General features: G+C 35.3%; 1 protein-coding gene across 1 annotated transcript in view; it reads left to right on the forward strand.

Annotated features, from left to right (window-relative positions):
• LOC136029425 (neuroendocrine convertase 2-like) overlaps positions 1-20044 on the forward strand; it is a 157397-nt gene that overhangs the window by 12274 nt on the left and 125079 nt on the right. The window contains exon 2 of the mRNA XM_065707806.1: positions 10143-10247. Coding sequence (XP_065563878.1) covers positions 10143-10247 — 105 coding nt within the window. The remainder of the gene's footprint in view (positions 1-10142; positions 10248-20044) is intronic.

The raw sequence follows: 20044 nt of genomic DNA on the forward strand, positions 1-20044 counted from the left end.
TTCTGTTTTTCCTTTATTACTTTTTTCAATAATTACTCTATTGGTCTTTTTTTTTTGCATTTACGATGGGCAATTAACCTATACATTCTATTCTGTATTTATATTTTTTTAGTACTCCGAGTCCACCCGAAATTTTGACATCAAAAATACAACTATCCTCGCTGCTTGCCTTTATGTTCCATATTCGAATGTTTTTTTTTCTGTCTCTACTTTCCACCTTCATCATAGATAATCTTAGGCCATATATTTGTGATCTCAAAACTGGGTTCTCATCAACTAGCAAAGAAAAATGTCACTTTAAATCTTTTCTTTCAGATTCAAGATTAATCACTGTAGGCTTGACTGGCTCTACTTCAATAATAGACCCTGGTGCCATTTATTCTATGTTCAAGCTCTTTCGTAGTTTTGCTTAACTAATTTAACGTAGAAGTATTTTCCTTAACTGTCTTAATATTAAGTTCAAACTATCAGCTAGGCTTTTTCGGACAAATTCCTCCCAAATGTAGAGAAAATCAGTTGTTAAATCACAAACTGATTCGTCAATCCACAATGTTCCTTCACTAAATTAAACAGGTTGTTTCAAACATCATAAAAGCTTGTTTTAGAAACTTTATTTGGGCATATGCTTTCTATGTGTTAGAATGAAATAGAATCAAAAGGAAAGGTTTTGACAAAAGAAGTATCTAAAATAATAGAATTAAATTGAGAGCCATAAATGTAATTATTGTGAGAATTATGTTTTTCTTTCCTGTATTCTTGATTAGTAAAAAGAATTTCTTCTTTTTTCTTGTTGAAATTTTGACGGAAAACAGAAGCAAATTGCACTGTACGACGGATACAATTTTCCACAGGGCGCGAAAGGAACATGATTATTTTTGAGCGTTTTTCAGGAGGGTAGAGGGGTAGCCAAACTTTTATTTGTGACAGCTCTTATGTGTGAACCTTGATTATTATTGTGATTTTCCTTTGTCTGAGGATTGCCGTTGATGTCAAGAGAGGTAAAAGACACAATGCTCAAAATAAAAATCTTTTTTAACAAACCCCAAATGATCCTCTAGGGGGGCTTAAGGGGTGGTAGCCCCACTCTTACTGTTAGTTATTTCTGTCTCTGTTATGTTTCATCTATTCATTGATAATAGTATACGTTATTTCTAATTTTACATGACTGTTAATTTAAAATGATATCCAGCGGTCATCTTGAAAATGTCAATCTATTTAAAATACCAAAATGATGTAAATGTATCCTTTAGTTTCAGAAGTGTTATTACCGCACGATGACACATGTCCCAAAATACATGTAGTTGATTAAAAAAAAGACCATTTTTACAGTACCATTGTTGCAAATTTTATATAATAGTGTGTAGGTTCACACTGAATATCAGAGGGAGAGCTAATGCATTTTATGAGGGAGGGGGGGGATTTTCACTGAAGCAGTAAAAATTACATTTTTGAGGTAATGTATTTTTTGAAATATTTATTTTAATGAAAATTTTGAGACTGACAGTGTGATTTGGATGATGAGGAGGTGATAGCTCTCGTCTTACTGTTGAAACAATAGTTCTTTACGAAAGACTTCTTCTTAGAAAGACTTTTCTAACGAGAAAAAAACATCTTGAAGAAATTTTTTCGAGTTTGAGTGGGACGGTGCCCTTTACCATGTTTTGGAAAGTCGTTTTTATTTTGTACACCTAAATTTGTCTATTTTCTAGAAATAGTGTTAACAGAACATTAAACTTTGTGTGAAGAGTGGCTGACAATAATGGTAATGCGTCTCATATTTAGGATACCCCTTAAAATGATTAAATTAGAGAAATTAATAAACAAAATCAAAAAATAAATGATTCTTCAAATACAAATTTTTTGACAGAATACCTTAAATTGGGTATCCTTTTCCCAGGCCACACTTTTATGACGAACAAACAGACGTTCAGTTTGAGATAAGTGCATATATTTAGACAGTGAAAACGGGTACAATAGTCTAGATATTTTGACCATATATACAGCGATCGTCATCAGTAGACATGCTGCTGAATACTGCTAAGTGTTCAGCAGTATAGTTAGAAGTATTCTGATTGTACTGCTTAATTATTTAAGCATTCAGAAGTATTCAACTGATGACGATTGCTGTATAACAAATTATTGTATATGGAAATAAATTTACCAAAGCTATGGATATCAGGTCTTGACTTTGTGATAATTTTGACGGGACCTGTGCCTGTCATCATTAGGTTCAAATTCAAATCCAGGTTCAAAGGGATTTGAATCTGAACCTGATGGTGACAGGTACAGGTCCTGTCCAAATTATAACTAAGTCAAGACCTGACATCCATAGCTTTGGTAAGCTTTTTTTCATTTACCATTATTATGTGTAAGAGGCAGGTTGGCCTCAGAGAATATACATGATCGCTGTATATTTGATCAAAATATCTAGACTTTTGTACCTGTATTCACTGTCTAAATAAATGGGATTATTTCCATTTAAACATTTATTTGTTCTTCAAATTCAAAGTATAAAATCACATTAGGGCTTAAAATGAATAGAATGTACCTTGTATGAGAAGAGGCTCTTTACGGTAAAGTTTGATTTTTTCTGTCTAAATACTTAAAGAATGAAGGCTCTAAAGTAACGAAAAGGCAAAAAAAGCTTAATTTTTTGTATCAAAATACTTGAAAAATTTCTAAATAGTCTCTTTCTTACCTCACTGACTTTCGTACAGCAGGGCGTATTAGTGTAGACTCATAGACTCACTTATTGTAGTTGCTAATAACGATAGAATTACACGTCAAACATTTTGACTGACTGTATTTGACTACATTTGTTTTATTCGGTAGTGCAGTCAGAAATACACTATTCTAAGTAATTTATTTTTATTGGAAGTACTCATCTTGTCTTTTTGATAGAGTATAGTAACATGGAAATGCTTCAATTAAGTTTTTTCTGTTTTTGTTTACTACTATATGTACTTTCTACGGTTGATTTTCAGTATCAAGATCTTGTATCTAACATTTTCATTTTCTGTATCTAGAAGCAAGCTCTTGCAAATAAAAGTCTTATTCACCATAAGAAAGAATTGACAACTCATTCGTTATTGATTGTATTTTTTTTCCGATAGAAAGTGAATGGAGACACCAAGACCTTTGGAAAGTAATCTACTTTAGAGAAATAGGTGTTTACTATCAGTTCTCTGGAACGTCGGGATGTCTTTGTCATGGTGTCCTTTTGATTTTACTGTTTTTTCAATTGCTAGAAAAAAACTGTCAGGACAAGCTAGCTGATGGGCTCGGAAAGATAATTTAGAAAATGTCAATACCATCTGGCTGAAGACATTTTCAAGCCATCAGAATTTTTATCAAGTCATTTATTAGTGGTAAAGAGCAAAATAAAATTGTCTAGACAGTATTTCCACTTCAACATACACAAAATATCAGGTAATTAAACCACAAATTTCACAATTTCAGACGAAGGGATGTTAAGGAGTATATAAAATGTGAATGACAAATCTATGAAGTAGTCTTTATTGGATTAAATTTAAAAATGTATGTTTTCATAGAGTGGTTGTTGTGGGTAGAATTGTTCAAAGTAACCGTGTATTAAACTGACATCTACAATTTCCACATTGAAAACATTTAGAAATGAGGTGACTATAGGATGGGTTACCTTGTAGAGTAGATGCCTTATGGAGTAGGCAACCGGAGTACATTTTTAAGCCAGGGGTAGTGAAGAGCGAAACAACTTTGCAAACCAACTGCCAAGACCATAGCCCGACGTTGAAGAACGACCTTTGTAATAATCCAACCCAGTTGGCGTGGTCTGAGAATAGTAATATAGCAATCAATATCAGGACTAACAAATTACTTTTTTCAATTAGCCATCCCGCTGTTGAATGGGTCGAAAATGAAATGTAATCACAACCAAACCTTTTGTTATAGCTAAAAGATCACCTAATTCACTTCTTAATGATAATTGGCAGAGTTCCAAATACGAAGTATATACAGGAACATACTGAAGATGCTTTGCACTATAGAGTGTTTGTGGGTGGTTTTTCGTTCAAGAACAAGTAGGAGGGAGACATTGCTATCTCCAACTCTCGATGTCTTAACAAAGGACGCATAAAGATATAAACTCTCCGAGGAGAAACCGGGTGGATAGTCTGCAAAAATAAAGCGATCCATCCAACTGACAGTTCGAGCATTTTTACCATTGATTATATTCTGTTGAAAGCCAGGAACATCTCTCAGGCTATCATTGAGATGAATCATTTCATTGTCAATGGGTGAGTTATTGTAAATCTTGCCATGTTCCATTGAATAATTAAACTGGAGTGCACCATTCTTACGAGTGGAGATTTTTCTATTGACTGTACGACACAAATAAGTCATACTACCAAATTCTTGGTATTTTAGTGTGAAATAGGGTATTCACTAGATTTAAGTGCTTCTATCCACGCATATCACCCTGAACTCTATGATTACGATGTGGGTGTAACTTGATTCGCTCTAGAAATTCGTTCTGCCGCTACCTTCTTTTCAAGTCCAGTGACTTTGAGCAAGTGTGGTGGGTTACCTTAAACTTCTCACTTCATCAATATTACCGTAAACATTTTTCAAAACTTCAACCATTTTTAACGTAAACACGTAGTAATGTGTCCACTGCTCTTTTACATACTAGCAGGTGAGGGTGATGTAGTAATATTAAAAAGGCTTCGTTTGAGTCCCCCCAATATCGTTGAATCATCACTGCCACTTGGTGTGCTAGTGTTTTCAAACAAATGATTAAAAATTGTCTTGACTTTTCGAGGAGTTTGATGAGTTTAAAGATCTATATAGCTGGCTATCAAAGAAAGAATTATTTTAACATTTGTTATCAAATTTGATATCAAATCAAGTAGATTGTAGGTCTTGCCGTGGATTATAACTTGATTTCCAGTGCCATAAATTTGAACATGTTCACTTTCGACAAGATACGTCAAGAATCTTTTACATTGCTCTTGATAGGATTGTAGCATTAGGTCTACAACACTTGTCCAAACTTTACACAATGATGAATCTACTTTTGGTTGTGGTGGCGGTGGTAGTGGCAGTGGTGTCAAACTTTCATAATTTAGAGTCAATTTATTTTTGTGATTCATAACATTTACATTGAGTGGTCTCTCACGGTAGGGTTTATGTCTGTCGACTCGTCGAAGTGCATTTTGAAGTAAAATTAATTTTTCATCTTCGGCAATTGTCTCATTGTTAGTGAGTTTATTGAAAATATCCTTGAAATGCTCCTTTGGCGAAAGGGTGAGTACAAATATCGGCTGTAAAAGTGTAAATAAGATACCACCCGCTTGAAATAGCCGTTTTCTTTTAAACTCGTTTCCTTTGTTTTTGGTTGCTGCTGCTAGGGCAAGTAAAAGCTAACGATGTTGCTTTGTGTGTTGCTTAGCCTATGGCAATTGAACATTGCCTTCAGTTAAATTTAAACAAAGCTCTGATATGAGATTAATCGATTCTCTGTCAACATCTTTGAGTATGGCCTTCCTAAGCCATGGTTTTGAATTATCTAGGACAGAGAATAAATGTCTGTTTTCATGTAGTTTCTTCAGTGTCATGATGACCACTGACGATCTTTTTTACTGTACACTGGAAAACAAACGGTAATTTCATCGTCAAATATATTAAAGACTACACTTATATCCTCGGGTTTGGTCTGTTTAAGGTTCAGTAGAATATAACAATAAGCTTTATTTGTAGCCTGATTGTATGCCAAGAGTAGAAATTTTGGCTCTCGAGGATATATTTGTCTGTTTATAGTTATGAGGGAACTTGAATCACGAACAACCCTGTAGATAATTTAGCAATCATATTCCTCCTTCATATGGGGATAATTTGCTCCAGTGCCTCTTGGCATAAAGTCCATATATTTTGTTTTGTTGTATGCATGCCTTGCTCAATCATCTAGACTCAGTGGCTTCCATTGATAAGATAAACGTATCGCGGTAAATCATCAATGTCATACGTTTTTTTAGTTAAATTTAAGATTTTTTTACGCCTTCCACCTATTTTGTACTTACCGTACAGATGGCTGTGCTGCTTCCCGCTATATTATGACCACAAGAGGCCTACAACAGGTACTTAAATAAATCTGTAAAAGAAAACTTAAAAATCTAGAAGAGAAAAAAAACTACCACTCCTTCCACTTGCTACGTTCTGACGTCCAGTCAAATCTTATTGTACCACATTTTGTAAAATGTACCAGGAAATTTTTGATTGTACCAGAATGCAACTTTAGAGGTGAAATGTACCAAAATGGTACATTGGTACCGCTGTTGGCAACACTGGCATATTTTTTTGAATCGGCTACAATGTCACAATGCGCATACTCAACACATTCTACCGAAAGCTGAATTTAAAATGAGTCTAAAGATTTCTTTTTCAGCCTTCGTTTTTGCTTCTGAATTTTTAATGACAAAAGTGTCAATAAATGTCTTCAAATATAATTTTGGTCGAATTGGAGGGCTCTATGTATCTTTGTGACCTTGAAACCGTTGGCTAGTTTCCATCACAAAAGATCCTGATGTACAACCATATTCTGTTTTTTGAAGGTCGACAATAGATTTTTGTTTTGAAAGTGTGCAGTGTACAACCCATCCTCTACCAAAGAAATATTAAGGAAGCTCAAAGAGTCCTTAGTCACCGGTCTGTTTATTCACGGGAAAACAAAATCATTTACCAAGTCATGAAGTTTAACTGGTATTTTACCATCAGTTTAAAAAAAACCTCCTTGCGGTCCGTTTTCCTCAACGGTGGGAATGTCGGGAAAATTTGGAACACAAGGATTGTTAAGCCATTTGTAATTACCATACGGCAAAGGGTAATGTGGCATTGCCGACAAAATAAAGGGAGTTCATATCTAGAAAAACTGAATTCAACTTTTCACCAGTGCGTTGTCTATTTGGGTCGGTTTCCTGGATACGATACCCATGAAAAACATACCCTCTCCTCATAGATCACTCTCGCATCGGTGATCAAGCCTATTTTCTTTACTGATTTTAAGAATTAAATGGATCATCAGATTTTGTTATAGATTTTACAAAGTATATCCAGCAACGTTATTATATCGCTTGTCAGGTACATTTTACAAAAAAACATCTATTTTTAAACCCCCCTTAGCCCAAACCCTCTTAGCAAATTTATAGCTGGCAGTGGTGCATTGACGATAGTCAAGTGAGCCAAAACGATTTGAGGGACGGTGATTTTCTTCACAAAGCCTTGAGATGGAGTTTTAGTACTTATACGGGTATTTGCTCTTGCACCTTAATAAATCACTTTAATGTATTTCGCTTGTGTACCATACAAGGATAAGATCTTTGCTAAAGCTCTTCTATCAATAGAATCAAACGCTTGCTCATAATATATAAAACCAAGGACTTACAGCTAAGGTACTTCTCATTTATTACCCTAAGAGCAAAAATTTGGTCGACACATCCTCTACCTTTATTAAAACAACACTGTTCTTATCTTAAAACTTTGTCTATAGCATCTATCAATCTAAATAGTATCATATTACTAAGTAATTTGCTACTTACATAGACTAGACTAATGCCTCGATAATTACCACACTCATTCCTATCACCTTTCTTATACTGTGGTTTAATTAAGTATTTCCTAGAGTCATTAGGTACTTATCGCTTTTCAAAGTCATATTCATAATCTTCTGTAGCTTATTTTTAACATCAGAGTCACCATATTTAAGAAACTCATTTACCACACTATCAGAATCTGGAGCCTTTAACTAGGACAGTCTGGATTGATTACTCCCTGTAAATTTATTATCATGCCAATACAACATCTTACTATTATGCATGGGCGGTGGCGGGGGGGGGGGTACAGAGGGACCATGGGCCCATCTGGAAATTTGGGAGTATAAAGTAATAATAAGGAGACCAAAGGAAAGAGAGCAGAATAGGGAGAAACCATGGAGAAATGTGTGTTGCCCCATTGTTGACTGCCTGCCAATAGATTTCGACCCTTAATAAGGAAAATACATTTTCTAATTTGTGACTGAGTGACCCTTTTCTTTTTTTTCCACAAACATCGTTTTTATGCGATTTGGTTCAAGCAACAGAAAATAGATTAAATTCTTCTTAGTGATTAACGGTAAATAAATAACGATCACTGTCAATAACGAAAGTGTAATAGCCTAACTATTGATAACATTAAATCAAAGAATCAGCTTTTCGTGGTGATTCTAAAAATTTATTTGTTTATTAGTAATTATTGACGTTATTATTACAAAAGAAAGTTCGTTTAATTATAGAAAACACAAGGAAAACAACTTGATTTCGGTAAAAAATATGCCTCCAACTTTGAGTGCATTGCAAAAGTACCCATGAGCCGATATATGAAGCCTCTATAATCAGAAATGTTTCCCCTGAATAAAATGCTGGGAATATCTGTATTTTTCCCCTGATCGGATACGTTTTTTTTTTGTTTTATTGTATTTTTTCCCGGAGTGATTGAATTTATCTACCAGTCACTTTCTATAATGCTTCACGGATTATAGCTTCATTATAGCTTCACGGATGCCATAAGTAAAATTCATAGTAAAAATTGACTTATTTGCTGGTTTAATAAGTATTGTCATGGCTGCAACCACACAATCCTCCCCACCCAATGTCTCCAAAACCTCTACCAATTGCTTGGTAGAGAAAAAAATCAAATAGGTGACAAATCACCTATTTGTCATATGGTATTGCAACAGTCTCTTTGTGCATGGGCATTAGAGACTGCAATGGGTTAGGTTTTTTTTTAACACGATTTAAATTTGATGAATCGTACACATCCATGAGTTTGGTTTCGCAGTCTAAACAACCTTGTCACTCCGTAGGAGGGAATTCTGAAAGTTGTTGTATCGCAAGATGGCCTTGACACAGCTAACCGTTTCCACAGATTGGTACCCATGACGCTTAGAGTGCCTGATATGGTGTTTGAATTTAATTAATATGAAAACTACCCAACTAATATCTGTTATTGGCAAAAACGTTCAATTGAATCGGGTTCACTGGTAGCTTCGTAAAGAAGTCACTCTCAGTATACCACCGATTCGATGGACGGATCACTCACAGGATGTATTACCGTCTTTTTATCTTTGAAATCACCCCCTTTGACTCTGAATCATATTGTTGAACAGTAACAACAATCTCTAAATTTTCATTAGGCCGCTCAAAAATATCTGTCCTTTTAAGTGTTACTGGATTTTGACCATTTAAACAATTAAAATCTAATTTAGGAAATTTTGCCCACTATCACCCTCATTAACTGGCAAATCTTCCCTATATCTCTTACTAACATTCGTTGACCTGGGATTTTGAGCTGGTTCGACGAATGCATCTTTGAAGCACTGAAGCCCCGTGTTGAAACGAAACTATGGTATACCTCTACACCCCTTTAAACCTTCATTATATTTTCTAGAATTTTCTTTTCCCCCGTCTCTTAAAATAAAATTCCTTTTAAATTTACCCACCTTAACATCTGAATTTTCTATAAAAAAAAGACCCACCAGCCTGCTAACCCTCTCACTATACTTATCAAATTTTGTTACAGTACTATCCAATCCATCCATAAATACATCCCCCAAATATTGCAAGTCCGGATGAAGTGCTAGCATTTCAGTTTACAAATAATGCGAATACAGCTCATCCGATTTTTAACTAAAATAATTAATTTGCTGCGTGATGGAAGCCTTAATGCCATATCTCCACCCTTACCAAATCAGTCTTTCAAGAAAAGGTCACATCATTTGAAAAATATGTTTCGGGGATCAACTATCAATCTAAAATTTAAGCTTAAGATAATCTTGATAAAAAGCTATTGGAAATTGTATCTTGAACACAGTTTAATCCAGGTAAAAATTTGGCTCATCAATTTTCTAAGCAAAATATTAACCTCAGTGGGAAGGATTAACGTCAACTTGGAAATTTTTATAGGTTAAATTTGCTGCCGTTCTGTGTATACATACAGTAGAAGCAGAATATCTTTATATTTAGTAATTCCTCGGAAGAAATAAATGCTTTTTAAGCGAAGATATCACTTCTGGTAAAACCATTGTTTACTTTTGTAGCGGAATACATGCTTTTTTTTATATATCTAATTTCTAGGTACTTGGATCAGGAGATGAATATCATTTTATCCATAGAGCATTACCACATGCAAGAACAAGAAGAAGCATTCCTCATACAAGGAAACTCAAATCTGACCCGAAGGTTTGCATTACTTTTTTCAATATTTCTCATGGTTATTCCGTATTATTAGATAGAAGTAATTTTTGAAAATTACTGAATATTCAAGTGAACATAAATTATTATGTATGTTTAAAGGCCTGCCACCCCTAAATACTTCCTATTTATGCTACAGTCTTGACAGGGCTTTGGTGATGATGTTTTAAGGGCAATAAGCCTAGCCACTTCATAATTGTATGTTTTTACCTTCAAGGCAATCAGTCTTAAATAGGCAACTGACTGCCTTTCAGAAGCATTGAAGTAAAATTTCTATTGTTTATGGCAGATTTAAATCGACAGGCCCTTCCAAAAAGATAAGATAAATTTAAGAACAAAAAGAGTAATTATAACATTTTTCGTCAAATGTCAGGGGAGCCCATTGAGTTTTTTTCATCCTTATGATCTAGTAAACATTTTAAAGTTCACTTTTAAACGAAAAAAGCATATAAATCATTATCAATTTCCTTGAGGAAAATGTTTTAACCTATTCTTGAGCTGGCTACCGTTTTTACCAGGCTTATACCCTCTGGTAGAGAATTCTAAGCCTTGAGTTCCACAAAACAAGAAAAAAAGGTGTTCGTAGAGTACTACAAGCTTCAGACAATATCCCAGAACATACTCTAGTATTGCAACAATGAGAAAATGAGTTGAACCTGATTATTTCTCAAGAGCATTCAGGTAAATATTGTAAACTAGTAAACATGTATGGAATGCTGACCCCGAGTTAAAGAAAGCTAGAAATCAAGCAAAATCAGAGTGCAAATCTAGCTTGCCTGCAAGCTTTCATTTAGGGGTAATGTTTTGATATTAAACGGAAAATTAAAATCATTTTCTAGCGTTTATTCTGCAAGCTTCCTGTTAATTCTTCAAAACTTGATGGTTCACACTTTGACAATATAACGCAACGTTCCTGCATCTACCACTTTTCGGGCTTATGTTCTGCAGTGGATTATACTATTCATTATCTGATTTTAGTCCCTTTGTCTCGTTGTCTACTCCCTAAAGTATCACAAAATAATGTTGTTCCCTTTCCACTTCTCGCTATTATGCTACTACTACTACTACTACTACTAACAACTCACCACAGCACCAAGTCACGTGAGGCCAACGCAGCTATGCACACTACTCCTCCGTCCTAATTTATTAAAAGCCTTCATTTTTACATATCTTACAAAGTCCCCACTTCACTTCAATCTTTCTTTACGACATACTGCTACCCCAGCCGTGGACGACCTGCATTCCATTTACCTCTAGACGGTTGATCGAAAAGAACAATCTTTCGCGATCTGTCATCCCTCATCCACAGAACGGGCTTTAGCCATCTCAAACTTTTTTCTCTTTAAAAGCGTACTTTGTGTACATCCTACTGTTTGAAATACGATCAGTCAGCCGAGTACCCAAAAGAATCCTTAAGCAATTTCTCTGGAAGAAATTTCTCTTTTACTCCGGTGTTCAGAGCGCCCGTGCTTCAAAACTATATTTAATGACTTTCAACACTATGGCTTCCAATATTCTCATCTTGGTTCGTAAACTTATCTTCCTATTCTTTCAAAGTTTATTTAAATTAAAAAAAAAACACCCTGAGCCTTGGCTAATCTAATGTTAAAATCTTCCATGCTCCCATCGTCTTTACTGATAAAACAACTAAAGTAATCAAAGCTATCCACTTGATCGATCCTTTCGTTATCTAATGTCACCTTTTCATCTTACTTTTTTTCTGACCTTAACAACTTAGTCTTCTTAACACTAATTTCCAAACCTATTCTAGCACCCTAACCTCGCAAAACTTCTAAAAGTTCATTCATTCTTATCACCCTTTCATCTAAGATGTATATATCATCAGCTCAATCTAACTCCTGGATTGTTTATGTTCCCCATTCGATTCCGTCTTCTACCATCATCTTTTCTGTGGTTCTTAAGTCAAAGTCCATTAAAATGTTCTAGATTAATGGGGATAGAACACAAACCTGCATGACTCCTGATTTGATACTAAACCAGCTACTAACCTTGACTGCCATAACTGCAGAAATAACACTCTCGTACAAAACACTAATCACTCTAATGTGTTTGTCTGGTATACCAGACAAGGAAAAGGTCTTCGCTAAAGTTCTTCTATCAGCTGAATAATATGCTGGTTCTTAATCTATAAAACTGACCAGCTAAGGTATTTGATGACTCATCTACCCTCTCTAAAACTGCACTGTTCTTTTCTTAAAACTTTGTCTACAGCATTTCTTACTCTAAAAAGTATCATCATACTAAGCAATTTGCCACCTATAGAGGCTAGGCTAATGTCTTTAGAAGTGCCACATTCACTCTTGTCACCTTTCTTATACAGTGGTTTAATTTGCTAATTGTTCCTGACAAAACAAATCTTCCTTCACATCCAATATGTTATAAAGTTTTTCATTTTTCTCTATATTTTTTCCTGTAGCTTTATCCTGGTTGGGTAAATTCTCAAAATGTTCAGCTCATCTCTCTTTGACTTTTTCCTTATTACTAATTGTGGCCCCTTTCCTATCCTTAACTTGAAAAGCCCAGATGAATTTCTCCCTCTAAACTTATCAACATGTCACTACAATAATTTACTATTATGCTGTCTGGGTGCATCTACCATATATTTGACATGTTTATCCATGGCCTCAACTCAACACTTCCTAAATTCATATTTTAATGCTTTCTTCACTTTCTTCACATTCCTATTATTTTTGTATGATCTATCACTCAGATAATTCTTGTGCAAGCACCTTCACCTCTCTATCAAAAATTGTCAAATTTCCAACTCTCTAGTTTAGTGTTCAAATGTTCTTGGAAAGTTTCTCTGGAATTCTCAGCCATATTCTGTACTATTTTAATAACAAAATTTTGGAATTTCCATTCTTATGTAAAATTAAAAGCAAAGCGTTAGATTTTCGAAAATATACTTGTTCACCGTCAATTTAGACCGGAAGGGGGGTTTTTCTTGTATATTTTCAGTGCTTTTGTGTCTAATGTTCTTTTGAAAATAACCCCAACCTGTTTTACTGTTCTTTTGGAAGTGTCTTACATTGGTTATTCTGACGTTCTATTACTTGTTAGTCGGTCAAAAGTTGGTTCAGCACAGAGTATTAATAAGGTGTATCCTTCTTTAAAAAAAATTGCTTTAATTCTAAATGTAGCTAAAAATGAAAATTTTTCGTTTAACGGTTCATTAGGTGCGGGTGCCTTAAATTCCGTTTTTATGTTACTCTCTATGGCTCAGAATTGTGGTATATCATTCGGCTTTGCAGCAAAAACTATAGCAAACATTAAAGATAATTTAAAAATAGGTTATGGGAATCATTGCAAGGTCATCAGCGTCTCACTCGGCTGATTTATGGTGTTTGATGTTTGTTTAGTTATTTACTAATTTTTATGGTGTGGTGTGAATTTCATTTCTTTTCCTTTTTTAATTCAAAATTTTTATTTGAATGTGAGCCAAATGCAAATATATATATATATATATATATATATATATATATATATATATATATATATATATATATATATATATATATATATATATATATATATATATATATATATATATATATATATATATATATATATATATATATATATATATATATATATTATAACTTACTTCTTAAGCTATAAAAATTTTAATTTGATAAACAGCGTTCAAATCTTCTTTCAATGGTTTTTTTTTTCTTTCAAGGTGACATTTTCTTCAGAATTTCATTTTCTTTCAAAATTTTCGTTTTCTTTTGAAGTTTTCATTTTTCTGCTAACATTTTATCTCAGAAAAACTTTATATTCTAATAATTTTATTTTAATTTTATTTTTTAAATTTATAAAAATGAAAAATCACCATTGTTTTTATTTGAACAGCGAAACCTGCCATTTCATTGTTAGATTTCGATGTTCTATACCAATTACCAGCCTATGACACTCAGTGGCTGACCCACCCTCTGTTGAGTGACTTCAGCGGGGCCCTCCTATCATCCAATTCCAGCGGGGGCCCTGGAAGCTAATCCCAGTGGGATATTAGCGAGTAATTCCAGCAGGCCCCCTAACATCCAGTTCCTAGCGGTTCTCTAGCGACCGAGGGGATGTTTGTTTTTCGAGATAAATTTAAATCAAATTAAGAGCTATTTCTGAGAGGTTTTAATGGAAATTCTATTTTGCTGTGAGCCAAGGCTATGCATATTCACACAACCGTGACAATATGTGGCTAGTCCTCCCTATTAATAAATTTCATAGGGAAGGGTTGTTGTTAGGGATAAATATAGACCATGTTAAGAGTCATTTCTAAGAAGTCTTAACGAAAATGCCTTATTTCTTTGACTGGAGGTTAGATTTCGGTCCCCCCCCAACTGCTGTAAAATTCGTTTAACATCTTCCAACTGAACTTTTTGCTGAAGAACATGTTAGACCAAGTAATCTACGTCACCATATCACACTATGGATGGCACATGGCAACCTCAGCCATCCTTCAATGTGGTGGCCACCAAGAAAGTCGATGCACCGTGACAATATGTTGTTCTCACCTTACAACCCTATGATACGCATTATCTTTCCTAAGACATTTTCCAGATATTTTCTACCCTATTTTCTAAAATAAGGCAAATTTTCTAAGGCTTGTAACTTTTGATGGGTAATATTAAACTTGATGAAACTCTTATAAATACAAACAGCATTAAAATGTAATTCTTTTCATGTAATTATTAATATCAAACTTTTATTTTTTAGAGTTTCGGTTACTATTGAGCCTGGTCGCTCCTTACTACAGTTCGTTACCACGAACTGTTTGATATATGAGGACCTAGTGTCCTTTTTAAGAGTCAGAAGCGATAGGAGGTAAACTAGTCCTCCCCCATGTCTGCTTTTCCCTACATGTCTATCTGATAGAGATTTTAAAATAGCCATTTTGTTCAAAATATTCTAAAGATCCTTTAAAAAATGACTTTTGGGTTCAAATAACCCTTCATAAAATGGGGGCAGGGGTTGCAAGTTATCTATGAAAGGCATATAAAGATTTTATGGAATGTGTGTTCGTAGAAACTTTGGATATGTCTCGTTTGACTGGAAATTGGAAGCTATAGTGATCTTTTTAAGTCAAATGTGAATTTAGGGCAACCAGCCCTTCTCCCCTCCCACGACGATTATTCTCCAAAAAACATCCAATCGAAATTTTGAGGGGCCTATTTTCTTCACCATAGTTGATTGATCCTGTTATTTGCCTTTGAGGAGGACATACCCCTCAAATGTTCCAGATTGAGGCTGTAAGTTAGCCAATTCATTCACAGTTTACATGTAGTATATGTTGATGAGAAAGGTATGCATGTTTAATCGTTACTTTCCAAATAGACAAAAAACTTTCAGGTTAGCCTTTCATAGAAAGCTGATGGGAGTGTTGAACTAAAGCACAACATGTTATGTCTATACGGGTAGTCAAAAGGGAATAACTAAGGAATGACTGAGTATATCGATTTGAAACTTTCAGGAAAAAACAAAGGAGATCATCAATTGACCAAAAAGGTAATGTTTGTACGCTACTACTACCACTACAACTACCACCACTACTATTGCTTCCGCTACTACTACTACAGCCACAGTATTAGATTTAAAATATTTTTTTTTACTTTGATAAATAAAAAAAACTATTAAAACTTTAAGGAATAATTATCATTATATGTAAATTAACTGAAAATCCACGGTCACATTCTTTTCTTTTTTTTAGTAAAGTACAAATTATGTTCTGGTCTTAAGAGGACACGGGGGTTATCTTCTCATGTTAATTTTTGCTCGTTTTAAGTTTGATTTTTTTGTATCTTTCTTTTCGTTTTGACTTTCATTTATCTATTGATGGTGATTTGTTACATTTTGACGCTTAGGAGACTATTTGACTTTATTTCTGCTCATTTTTGGCGTATTGCACCTCATTACTTTTCTTTGAAAAACTTGTTTTGTGGAAACTTTTTTTAAATTACTACTAGAGAGAAACCTTATACTTGCAAGACATATGCGAAAGCATTTTTATGGAACTCAAATTTATCTAGTCATATGAGAGTTCATACTGGAGAAAAGCCATATGTCTACAAGATGTGTACTAGAGCATTTTCTCACAGTTATGACGTGTACACGCATATTAGAGCTCATACCTGAGAAACAAAATGCTCTAGTACATGCACCAAACACAAACATTAGACATATAGACTAAACACACACATGCATACCCCAAACACACGCACTAAACACGCATACAAAAACAAACAAGAAACACACACACACACACACAAAACAAACACACTTTAAAAACACACACATACAAAACTCACACACACACACACATTTCAGACACGTACCAAAAACGCACCCATATAAAAACACACACATACACATTCCCCAAGGCCACAAAAAATTCAAATTTCTGAAAAGAATTTTTTTATGACCTAATCAAAAAGACCTACACACCATCAGCCAATACTCAAAATTCTGAGGCATTCTGCGCACTGTCTCCTTCATAATCTTAAACTTCATAATCTTAGAGACCGCAAGTCCTTGGTAGAAAGACAAATACGACAAGCTTTGAATCACAGAGGATATGGATCGGCTTTTTGACCGGAAGAATCTCTACAAATACAAATCCGACAACAGAGTCAAGACACGTATAAACACTTGCGAGGGACTTATGAGAGAGATATCAGAAAACCAATCCAAAATCATATTACTGAGAAGTGCATTAACTTCAAAACTTAGTTATAGAAGGAGACCAGTTATAGAAGGAGAACAGCCGCAAGCTTTTCAAAAAATTCAGCAAACTGTCAATCAACAACAAAGACGCCCCCTTCCCCTACATCGATGACAAAATAAAGATAGAGAAGTGATTTCAATGATGCAAAACATAGACTAGTACGATGGGAGGAATACTTTGAAAACAAAAGAAAACGCGAAGCCCTGACAGAACCAAACCTCTCAAATTCCTTTCCAATCGTGTATCAAGGCGCTCCTTCTCCCCTACTACAATCAAAGGCTAAATCTGCTATCGAAATCTCGAAGCAAGGCGAAACTCCGGGACTAGACGGTGCTACTGTCGAGCTTATAAATGTGGAACCTGGAGATTTGACGAGGCTCTAAACGAGAATGCTGACGAATTTCTTTCTGAAGAGAATCCAAGCCATTACAGCCAGACCAGCGTTATTATTGTAAGACAGCTGATGGAACGGTTCATTGAGTCCAACAAAAATGTATACCAACTTTTTTTATTGACTTTTGGCAGAGCCTTGACCTAATCAGGAGAAAAACCTTGTGGTGCATTCTAGAGCAGTATGATATTTTCGATGAAACCATAGCAATAATTCAGAATATACGTGGCCAGTTCTAAAGCCGAATTCCATCCAAATATGGTCTCTCAGACAAATTTTCAACCTCTTCTGTCGTCTTACAGGTGTGTATTCCCTTCACCCCATCTGTTCAATCTGCTTCTACACGCCATACTATCGGTAATACCAGCCAAATATGGAGCAAAAATAGGTGGAGTCCTCATTTACAAGCTTATCCTTATTGAATATTCAGACGGCATCGATCAGATATGTTTGCAGATTCCTAAAATTGTGGCAGAGCTTTGAACACAGTTGGACAACCTCAACCAAGTAACGAGACCGTTTGGCATGCTAATGAAACCGAAGTCATAGTTGCGTCTCGTAGTGAGCTAGAAAACCTTCCCGCCATAACGAATGACAGCAAGATGGTCGACACAGTTGACCACTTCATCTACCTGAACTTCCTCTTAGTTACTGATAACTGCTATAACACCAATATCAGACGCCACCAGGCTTCAGGACACTCCCAAATATAATTAAGTGCAGCTACCTCCTCAATTAGTCCAAAATCCATTTTTGAAGAGTCTTAGTGTGCCGACCACTGTGAACAGTCAGGAGACCTGGACCTTAGAGACAGAAAACGAGCATAACCTCCGTGTATTTAAGCTGTAAGGCTTAATCCACATCGCAAAGATCAAGTACATTGACCATGTGACCAATGAGGAAGTCCAAGTGCGGCTGAAATCTTTTGACACTATTTTCAGTAGCTAAGCGGGCATAAGCGGGCAGTAGCTAATCGATGGTTCGGGCATATTGAAAGAATGATCCCCCCCACCGTTTACCAAAAACCGCATTGGAAGGAACGATTGACTGACACCAATTTTGAGGAAGATCACAAAAATGATTGATTGACAACCTTGACCGTAAATGCATTGTGAAACTATCCAGAACAACACAAAACAGATCTTCATATCAGCCTTGGTTCATGCCCGATAAAAAAAGCCCAAAAAGGTTACACGAGATCGAATATGACTTAAGTAATTATAATGTTGCAGTAGCCTGCTTATTCTGCTAGTCAGCAGAAGGTTTATGAGACTTACTTTTGAAAACGTATTTTCGAAAGTAAAAGTTGTATTTTTGAAAAAGTATTTTCGAAAATGGAGGGTTAGTTGCATCTTTTTAAAGCCTTTTCACTTGAGAAATGGCCTGAAAACCATACTGATAGTGGATTTTGTTCATTTTATGAATTACTATGTGACTTTATTTGAGTCCAAGTGCAGATTTGGACTCCAGTACGGGGATAGAGTTGTCACTGATTGTAACTTTGCTGATGACAAAGCACTACTCACCAACTCTAAGCCAAAGCTACTCATGGCTCTTAAAATGTTTCTGGGTGAAGCTGCCAGGACAGGAATATCCATTAACTGGAAGAAGCCAAAAATCATGGTAGTGCAACCAAAGTCTGACGCCGACAATTCTAATTTATTGGTTGCCGGAAAACAAATCGAAGCGGTTTGACTATTTCACATATGTTGGTTCTATCATAGCGTTGGATGGCTACATTGACCATGAAGATTCTCTCAACACGGCCAAGGCCTCTGCCATCTTCGGTAGACTGAACCATGTTTGGAAGAAGCCAATGATCAAACGAGCCATCAAAATGAAGATCCTCGGAGGTTCAGTCTATTCGATCCTGCTATACGGAGCAGAAAGTTGTTCTTCAACAGCAGTTTTCAAGTGCCATCTCAGCACTCTTCAATCTAAGTGTCCTACGCAATATGACTTAACAGTCACTTTTCTTAGATCTGGTGGCTGAGCAGACACTTCGTTGGTTTCGTTGGTTTGATGCGATTACCTACCGACACTCCGGCTCGGTTTGTTTTGACTTTAAACCAACCAATAGTTGCTGAAATCGTCCAAGAGGAAGACCCAAAATCCGGTGGAGTATTAGTCTAAGGATTTTCCTTGACAAAGCTGGAATTTTGTTGTCTGGTGCAGAGGCCCTAGCTGCAGACCACCCCACGTGGAGAAGGCTGACGACGCTTTCAATGCCACCCCGGCATAATGATTAACTAAGTAATTAAATAAGTTATTTCTGCTCGTATTTTGGTTTAATGTAGCTGTTTGCTTTTCTTTGAATAAATTGTTCAGTGTGATTTTTTTAATTAAACGCTAAATATTGGCGATACGCAAAGCACACTTCTATCTTTTTTAGTTCCTGAGCTTTGATGCTAGACTTAGTCAATTCTTATCGATGCTTCGATTTTTGTAGATATGACCTTAACACGAAGCACAGGAAATTGACCTTATTTATTGGGTGGTATCATTTTAAGTATTCTCAAGTGATAATTCTAATGAAAAGTGGGCTAACCCCTAATCTTTTGAAATAAAGTTCAAACCTTATTTTTGTAACAAACTTTAAGGCATTTAAGAACATTCAAATCCCCAAAACAAAAACATGGACTTCTTTTGTTGAAA

This window comes from Artemia franciscana, chromosome 7 (genome assembly GCF_032884065.1).
Source record: "Artemia franciscana chromosome 7, ASM3288406v1, whole genome shotgun sequence".
NCBI lineage: Eukaryota > Metazoa > Arthropoda > Branchiopoda > Anostraca > Artemiidae > Artemia > Artemia franciscana.